The 8,982-nt window shown below is 62.7% G+C and overlaps 3 protein-coding genes across 3 annotated transcripts in view; 2 read left to right on the top strand and 1 right to left on the bottom strand.

Annotated features, from left to right (window-relative positions):
• POSPLADRAFT_1156765 (hypothetical protein) overlaps window positions 1-1,328 on the top strand; it is a gene marked incomplete at both ends in the record, with an annotated part of 2,195 nt that extends 867 nt beyond the window's left edge. Inside the window, 3 exons of the mRNA XM_024487104.1 lie at window positions 568-1,040; window positions 1,172-1,218; window positions 1,275-1,328. Of these exons, the coding sequence (XP_024334207.1) occupies window positions 568-1,040; window positions 1,172-1,218; window positions 1,275-1,328 (574 nt within the window). The remainder of the gene's footprint in view (window positions 1-567; window positions 1,041-1,171; window positions 1,219-1,274) is intronic.
• Window positions 1,329-6,100: 4,772 nt separating this feature from the next.
• POSPLADRAFT_1061619 (hypothetical protein) lies at window positions 6,101-7,729 on the bottom strand (the record flags this gene model as incomplete). The annotated part of the gene is made up of 1 exon (XM_024481404.1): window positions 6,101-7,729. One exon carries the CDS (start codon window positions 7,727-7,729, stop codon window positions 6,101-6,103), a length of 1,629 nt encoding a protein of 542 aa, XP_024334206.1.
• Window positions 7,730-8,448: 719 nt separating this feature from the next.
• Window positions 8,449-8,982, top strand: part of POSPLADRAFT_1050078 (hypothetical protein) — a gene marked incomplete at both ends in the record, with an annotated part of 11,329 nt that continues 10,795 nt past the window's right edge. Inside the window, one exon of the mRNA XM_024479904.1 lies at window positions 8,449-8,613. Within this exon, the coding sequence (XP_024334205.1) occupies window positions 8,449-8,613 (165 nt within the window). The remainder of the gene's footprint in view (window positions 8,614-8,982) is intronic.

The raw sequence follows: 8,982 nt of genomic DNA, 5'->3' as shown, positions 1-8,982 counted from the left end.
CGTCCTGCTCGGTTGCACCGAGGCTTCCCATTCATTGTCGCTGCCAGAGGTCCCTGAGCGAGTGAATCCATGGTTTGGAGACAACAGAGGGCGCGTGGGACGTCCATCTCCAGCGGCGTAATAGTGTGCACGCAACCCAGCCGTCTGCGCCGATTTCCCGTCAGTGGCAGGTGCGACGATGACATGCGGTGTTTTCGAGTCGTCTTTCGCGTAGCAGGCTTGGTTGCGCTGGGGAGGAGTCGAATGGACCAGCGTGCGGCCTCCCTCTTAGTGGACGTCCGGAGCGCGCTACGCGAGCGTCCCTTCTGAGCGATCAACTCGCTATGTGGAGTCGACGGAGGATACGTGGGACGTCCGTCCCTGCGGCATACCGTGCACGAGCCACAAACTTGCACGCAGACGGCTTGGCAGGGCATCTGCGCGCAGGGTTCGTCGAGTTATGTAGGCAGCATCTCCCTCTGCGGAGCAGGAGAATTACAGGTCAGGGTATCACGCCGCCTTGCCTGATGGGGCTAATGAATATGATTGTGGTTGAGGGGACGATGACTCGCTTTGGCTGGAAGGAAGCCGTAGTTTTCTGGTCGGAGCTTTGGCATTTCTGTCATACTTGAGCACATTTGAAATCCACTTCCTCTCCAAATGTCCAATATCCTCGTGCTCCACCGTCGTACTAACGGCCTCCGTCCAGATCCCGATTCTGGGCGCCATCGTCGTGGTCATAGCGGGCTCTGCGATCTACTACCGCCTCCACCATCCACGCCCCCAGCCAACGACAGCAACCCGCACTGCCCAGGCACAAACAACAACAACGAGCGCGCCGACGCTCGCGACCCGCCTGCGGACGTGGAGCTCGCGCCCGGTGATGGTGCGCGGCGCAGGCCAGCAGCCGCGCGAGCTCACCGCCGAGCAGCTTGCCGGGGGCGCGATACCGGGGCGCCGCCGGAGGGGCCCGGGCAGCGCGACGGCATCGATGCGCTCGACGCGGTCGCTGCCGCTGTACATGAAGGAGCCGGGCGAGCAGGAAGAGCAGCGTGGCGCAGGTCTGGGTGGATGTGCGATGGTCTATGAAATATATTTTGTACAAGTCCACCACCGTCGTGACTGTCGTAAGATCGAGAGTTGCCTCTCCCTGTTGTCTCCCTGTTGTCTTTTGCACTCACGCAACGAACAGCCCTCTTCCTCGTCAGAGCCCGTCTCGCACCCGGCATCGTCGACTCGGTGCGTACAGTGCACCCTGCCCCGTCGTCAAGCGCACTCACATGCTCCGCTCCCAGATTCGGTGCCTGCCCTCGTTGGAGCAACTGGTTTCCGGGACGGGCGAAGCCTGATTGGCCGACGTAGTGTTAGATAAATAAGGTTTCATCTGTATCGACGTACCTCGCGTGTTTGCCTCCCCGCCCCGAGGACGAGACAAATTCCTTCGTATATCGACCTTCTCCCGCGACACTCGCTCCTCTGCCCTTCGCGCACGCTCGCAACACTTGCTTCAACACTCGCTCCCGCCAATGTTCTCGCCGGACGCCAATTCTTTGCCGTCCTCTGTCTCGCGCGCGCTGGTGTTCATGCAGGGTGAGCATCCCCACTCAATATCTACTGTGCCGGTCAGCAATAATCCATCCCGGTCAACAGGCTACAGTAAACAGGCACAGGCACGAGTACTGTCAATTGCTGACACTAACCTCTCAATGAGCAACTGCTTGTGTAGGAGCCTGACAGTCGGAGTACGGTCGGTAGAGTGTGTAAAAGGCAGCAGCACCTACGAGCATAAGGACAGCGTAGTTACAACACCTGCAGGTGATTGGATGCAAATATATATGACCGGCGGTGATGGTTGCGACAAATTTGTACATGTTTGTGTGCCCAGAAAGAAAATGTTTCGGATCAAATGAGGGAGCGCGAGCAAGGCTCCCTCCAGCGCTTTTGTCCAGAATGGTCACCGGAACAGGATATGGTGCCGAGTCTTCAATCCCCGCACGGGCAGTTGTGGGGCCCCGGAATGTGAAAGCGAGCGCAATACTCACCACACGGGAAGTGGTTGAACATAATGCGCACAGCGTGGGCAACGACCTGTTGTGTATTTTCGTGTTTAGATTTACGTGAGAGTGCTCATGCGCTCATGTTTCAATGTCCGTTTCTTGTCTATTGCTCTCCTCAACAAATGCTTTGTTCGATAGATTTGAGTATTCCGTCAACATCTGCGCATTGGCCCGCACATCACCGCCAGTGAAACAGGTCCACCCGGAGAATGTCCGCGCATTGGCGTATTTCTTCCGCTTGCTACTAGGCGCGCAATTTGTCTTTGATCGGACAATAGTTGCACATCACACGCCCCCGTCGACTTGTTTTGCTTGCATCAGCTTCTCCGCCACATGTCATTTTCCAGTGTTTGCGATGCAGTGACCGTGTGCAGAGAGCCCACGGTCAGCTGCCTCAATTGCCGGTCACTTCATTCTCTGTCTCTTTGGCCAAAATATATATTGACATATTGTAATCAACATCTCGCAGATGCGCCGGGACATAATCCGTGCATAAGGCCTCTTGTCAACGCAACACATGTAATTTTGTCTCGTTAACGTGCCGCCTCACCCGCGGGCGGACAGTGCAGCCAGGCAGGTTGTGCTCGTCTCCTGACTGTGGCATTTCTGCGGCAGCATGACGGAGACCGAGATGCCGAAGGAAGACTCACCCAGGCACTGGATCGAATGCATCTTTGACGCGCTGAGGGCGCTCCGTTGTTGCTACGCCACGATGATCGCTCGGCCGCGCGTCGTCTCATCAGGCGTCTGACAAGACATGTCCATGCAAGCGCATCTTGACCTTGAATTAGTCCGCACACCTGCTGTTCTTCCGCGCGCGCCACCACCCAAGCCGACTGGCCACATTGCCTCAGGATGACATCTAGCCACAACACCACGCGCACCAACCGGTGTGCGTCGTAGAGGCGCATGCAACAACATGCAAGGCCGCGGTCAGTTGCCCGTCTTCTGGCATTGCGCTTGCGTACGTATCCCATCTCATTCCCGGCCCGAGTTGCGTGATGCGCAGGGCAGCCTGTTATTTGCGTTCTGGTGCGTTATCTGTGTCTCGCAGCGGGCCAGCGTACTGACCACCTCCAGACCCTACCCTTGTCCACGCCGCCGCAAGGAGTGTCAGGCTTTGGGTACAGAGAATGCAGGGCGGGACTTGCCGTGTGTAGCGTCATCTGCAATACATTCTGTGGCCGGGGTGTCCGCAACCGGCGGGCCTCCCGTCTTCGCCCTGGCTCTGACTGCACGACACTGCCGCCGCGAACACGCAGGCCGTTCAAACCTTCGCGCACCGACAATACGAACCGTCGATTGATGGGCGGTGCAGCAATGGAGACGCGGGCCGTTCTCGCGCGTCCCGCGTCTGGTGACGTTTTCCGTGCGGGGCCTAAGCAGGGACGTGCGGCGCGTGGCGTGCGAACAGTTGAGTATTGACCTGCAAGTCTGCCGTGGGTATTGCGCGGCACCGCAGCGCATTGCACGGCAGGCAGCGCGCGAGCGTGCGCGACACCGTGCCCTTCTCGCGTTGCGTGTCGCGTTCGGTGTTTCCACTCTGGTGCGTCGTCTGTCGCCCATGCTTTGCAGCGGACCAGCACACTGACCGCCTCCAAAACATACCCCTGTTTCCTGCTGCCGCGGGGAGTGTCAGTCGGCGGGTACAGAGCTTGCGGGGCGGGGCTTACCATACGTAACATATTCTGTATCACACGCGTGCCGCTGAGATCTCCGCGCGCCGACGGTGCAAGCTCCCGGTTGATTAGCGATGTAGCGCGTCGCGCGTCTGATGGCTTTTTCCGGGCGCGACTTGTGCAAGGGTGTGCGGCGTGCGACGACCGAGCGGTGCGTTATGGATCTGTGGGTCCGCCGTGGGCCTTCAGCAACATATTTTGGATAATGCACGGCGGGTGATCCGGGCGGGCGGCACGCAAGCTCTGATGCGTGCGCAACACCGTGTCTTTTTCGAGTTGCGTGCCGCGCGCGGTATTTGCACTCTGGTACGTCGTCCGTGCCTCGCAGCGGGCCAGCACCCTGACCACCTCTAGAACCTGCCCCTGCCAACGCCGCTGCGGGGAGCGTCAGGCATTGGTCATAGAGCATTTACCATACGTAGTGTACTCTGTAGTACATTCTGCGGCGGGGGCACGACGCTGCCGCTGCGACATGCGCGCCTCTCAGATCTCCGCACGCCGATGACGCAAGTGCCGGGGGCAGGCCCTTGGTTAATTAGCGATGTCGTGAGGGAGACGTGAGCCGTCTCCGCGCGTCGCACGTCCGGTTGCCTTTTCCGCGCCGCGGCGTGCGGCGTGCAGCGTGAGCCAATCGGCGCGTCACTGGGCGCCGGAGCGCGTTGCGCGGCGGGTCGTCTGGTGGGACAGTGCGCGAACCCTGGCGAGCGCGGGGTGTTTGCATTCTCGCGCGTCGTCCGTGCCTCACAGCGGGACAGTGCGCTGACCGTCTCCAGAACCTACCACTACCAATGCCGCCGCGGGGAGTGCAACCTGAGTCCCGTTCTTGTGGTCAAGCGTCGGATCAAGAGCATGAGAGGCGAGATTTACCATCATGCGGGCCACTCCGATCTCCGCGCGCCGACAATGCAAGGCCTGGGTTGATTAGCGATGTAGCGAGGGAGACGCGGACCGTCTCCGCGCGCCGCGCGTCTGCTGCCTTTTTCCGCGTGGGGCGTGCGGCGCGCGGTGTGCGATGTCCGAGTGACGCGTGATTGGCCTATGAGCCCGCCGTGGGTCGTTCGCTGCACACTGTGCGTATTGCGTATCGCGCGACCGGAGCGCGTTGTACGGTGAGCGATCCGGATGGGCAGCGTGCGGGCCATGAAGCGTGCGCGACGCTGTCCTTCTCGTGTTGCATGACGCGGATGCGGTGCACTAAGTCGGGAGAGGACGGCGGATGACCGGGCTGCGGTAGAGTGACCGGGCTGCGGTGGAGTGACCGGGCTGCGGGAGACCGGAGGGACCAGCGACAGCGCGCCATCCGTCTGCTACGAGACTGCGTGTGGGCACAGTGGAATGCCGCGCTTGCCGTGATGGCATACGCCACCATCGGGAGCTGGGCGGGCCGTTCAGACGCGCGGTCGTCGCACAACGACGCACCGCAACACGCGACGCACGCCGGGTGTCCTCTCACCTATCGCGCTCGTCTTTGCCGCACTGGCCGCAGTCTGCCGGCGTCGCGACCGGACTGGGTGTCAGAGCGTCGATGTGGGCGGGGTGCGCGTTGTGAGCACCCGCGTGCGGTCGCGTGCAGATAGGCGGTGCTGCTCCGCCGCGCAGTGTAAGCAGCAGACGACGGGCGAGGTGTCTGGGCGAGCCAGGGAGCGTGTGCACACACCGTGTCCGTCTGCCAAGCAAGGGGACGACGCGCGCGACCCCGGTCATTCTGCATGTTCGTCGTGGTGCCCCGCCATGACCGGGGCGGCGCGCTGTCGGACCACGCCATCAGATGTCCCCGTGCCGACCGCGACCAGCGCGCCTGCCGTCTTGGCACCGTCCCAACGCCGCGCGCGGGCACAATGTCCCGTTCGCGGGAGCGACGCGGGCCCGCGTGCTGCCCTGCGGGTGGGTTGCCAGGCAGACGACTGCCCGCGTCGCGCGTAGGGAATACAGAATTAGCAGCGGGCAGGCGTGCGCGCGCGTCCTGCCGTTGCCCACCTGGTCCGATGGGGCAAGACGCCGCGGCGACACGCGAGAAGCCCAGGCGCGCGCGCCCCGGCGGAGATGCGCGTCGCTCGGATGTTGCGGAAGGCTACGCGAGCGGCTGCGTCACGCACGCGGCAGGGCCGGGTGCCGCGACGCGCGGAAGGGTGCGTCCGTGCGTGGGTTTCCAGCACAGGAAACGGGTAACGGGAGGGATATAAGGAGGGCCGCGGACAGAGGGGGTCCGTCGTCCGCTAGTCACGAATCCATTGCTATTGACCGCTGTGTGTCTCGATGGTGCCTGTACTGACGCTTGTGCACGTTGCAGGTATGGTGGCCATTGTTGGAGAGCCCTGGAGAGGCGTGAAGAACCACAGAGGTGAGCGCGTTCGCTGGTCGACGCTGGTTTGATTGATGGTGTACTTACGGCGTGCGAGGTTGACAGTTGGTGGATGCAGGCGCGGGCGCGGACGGGGGCGGGATGGGCGGAGTGCTGGGGGAACGGAGGTGTACACGGCGGCGAGCGTTGCGTAGAGGTACTATGCGTCTGTGTCGTATGTCGTTAGCTGTGCCGATGCGCGTGTGAGCAGGAGTATATATGAACGTGCTTAGGTGGGATAGTGCTGCGGTATGATGGCGGAAGATGCTGCCGGCGGGCGCGCGGGCGGCGTGCGATGGGCGGCGCAGTTGCACGGGCTTGGCGCAAGTGAGCACGATAGCCTGACACGAGGCGGGCGCAACTGCGGCGGCGGCGTGCGCAGACGACGGGCTCGCGGGCCGTGAGCGGGCGCACCTTGGGCTGATGGCGCGGGCGGCCGAGGGGACAGACGCGGTGCACGACGGGAGAAACGTACCGGTGCATGGCTCCGCGAGCAGCAGGAGCGCTGTGTCGACGTCCTGAGTGGCAGCCTTGGGACGTGAGGCGGCCGTTGATGCTGCCGTGGTGCGGGAACGTCTGGCGCGGCGCGGTCCTGGACGTCCCGCTGCCGTGCTCGTCCGCAACCGGGTCTCATCAGAAGCCGCGGTCTGGCTTGCATGCGCCGTGCTCGACGCCCTGTGTGACACGCTCGTCCCGCGTGTCGTAGTGCGCGTCCTCCGCGCGCGGCCGGTAGAGGCTGTCGCCGAGACCGCCCGCGCTGCACTCGACGCGCTCCAGCAGCCGCTATGTCCGTTGTCTCTGTCTTGGCGGTGTGAGATGGTGCACCCGGGCAGCGGCGCGGCGGGATACGGATGCGGGCGTGCGTGGGCTGTGAGTTGCGGACTGACCGGGCTGGAATACGCAAGAAGCGGAGGCGAAGGCGGCTGCGATTGGCGCGGCTGCGGCTGCACGAGTCCGAAGTGAGGGGGGACGCTGATGCAGGAAGTCTGTACACGCGCGCGCGAGTCGTTGGAAACCTGACCAGGCGTGCGTGTGGGCGCCGTGGGCAGCACGCCATGGGTGGGCGTATCACTCACCAATGATGCGCCCCATGCGCCCCGGCTAGCGTGCGCGTGGGATGGGTGCCATCTTGTGCCACAGCGGGTGCGTGATCTTGCGCGCGTCAGGTCGTCGTCGTGTGCTGACGCGCGACTGTTCCTCCACTTGTGCTCGCACCGTGTCACGTCGACCGGTCGTCCCACGAGCAGCCATGCAGGATGGTTGTGGGGTTCCAGCTGACCGTCGACGCGTGGGGCACTGACAATGGCGTGGTCGAGGCTTCCGCGCGCGATGATGGGCTTGGGGCTCACCCAGCGCCACGGCAACGGGACTTGCGGGCGGGAGCGGGAGCGGGCAGGCGGGGGCGAACGCTGCGGGGCGTGGAAGGACGAGGTGGAAAGGGGGGCGGGACGACGAGCGACGCATGAAAGGAAGCCAGTATATACCGTGGTAGAGTGTATCGCGCGCGGCGTGTCAGTGCTGAGAAACAGCGGCGCGACGGAGGGCGTTGTGGGCGGGCGCACAGGAGAGAGCTCGGCAAGTCGATCGATCGCAGGCGGGCGCCTACGAGATGGGCTGGTGACCCGATGCGCTGCGCCATCCGACCAAAGATGTTGGAATTTCAATGTTGGCATGCAACGCAGCGGAAACGAAGACGATACACTCAGTATTTGTCGAGATATTCGTGTTCTTAGTGGGAGGTCGCTCAACTGTGTTGGACGCGCGCGACATTTTTCGTGAAATCGGCTATACTGGGACGCTGGACAGTCGACGCCATTCGTCGCATCACTGTGGGGTGTGCTCAGATGTTTTCCACTTTTGTGTAATGTCTGCCGTGGTGCCTGACAAATTGCCTGCTGCGCGGCCGGCCGACGCCGAGGGCGCGTGCCGTGATCACACTCTTGGGCCAGGATGGGCAGCAGGAAAGGCTGTTGACTGCAGTGTCGAGTGCTTCGAGTACGGCGTTCAGCACTGCGAATGAGTAGTAGTACCTGAGTGTCCTCAGTGGTGGAATTGAGGGCGGGGCAGGTCCGGATGCATCTTCTTCAATGGGCGCCTGGTCCACGGGCCTCCCATAAAGCGGGACCTCCTGTCCCCGGGTCGCACGGAAACCTGTTTCCGACCCTGTACTCCTACTCCGCCGCGGTGCTCTACCACTGTATATCACCTTCCTCTTAGACACCCTGCCGCGCTCGCCTCTATCTCCAGCAGCCTGCGCCAGCGGCACATATCAGGCAGCTGCTCGCGAATCGCGCGTCTTCCCAGCCTAGCGCGCTCCCTACGCTGGCTCATACTCACACTCACGCTGCCCCAGGCTCCCTGCCGTCTCTGCTCCTGCTTTCCCTCGCCGGCCATGTCGAATGCGCCCGCACGGTGGTGCCCGCGCTGCCAGGCCGCGAGATGTGCTCTCGCGCTGCTCGCACTCGCGCCCGCGCTCCCGGTGCGCGCCGCGCCCGCAGCGCCGTCGCTGCATGAGTACGCCAGACGAGATGCGGGACCCGCCGCTGTTGCGATATGGGTGAGTGCGTCTTCTGTGCTTTCTATGACATCCAGTCCTCCCGTGCGTTCCTGCCTGCGCGCGACTGCGAAGCCTGGCCAGTCTATAGGGCCGGCACATAAGTACACGAGCTCGTGTGCCGTCATATATTGCGGCTTTTTGCGCTGTCTGCCTATGCGGGCCAGATATGCGTGCGCACATCTGTCGCCCCTCATTCCGTCCTGCTCGATGGCACAGAGCTTCCCTCTCCATTGCCGCTGCGAGAGGTCCCTGAGCGATTGAATACATGATCAGGAGACGGCACAGGGCGCGTGGGACTTGTATCCCTCCACCCGCTCCAGCAGCATAACAGAGTGTATTCCTGCCATACGGACGACTGTAAAGTCGGGC

This window comes from Postia placenta, assembly GCF_002117355.1.
Source record: "Postia placenta MAD-698-R-SB12 unplaced genomic scaffold POSPLAscaffold_18, whole genome shotgun sequence".
In the NCBI taxonomy this organism is placed as follows: Eukaryota; Fungi; Basidiomycota; class Agaricomycetes; order Polyporales; family Adustoporiaceae; genus Rhodonia; species Rhodonia placenta.
Note: the sequence above shows the minus strand (reverse complement) of the source record. Positions and strands in the feature narration are given on the sequence as shown.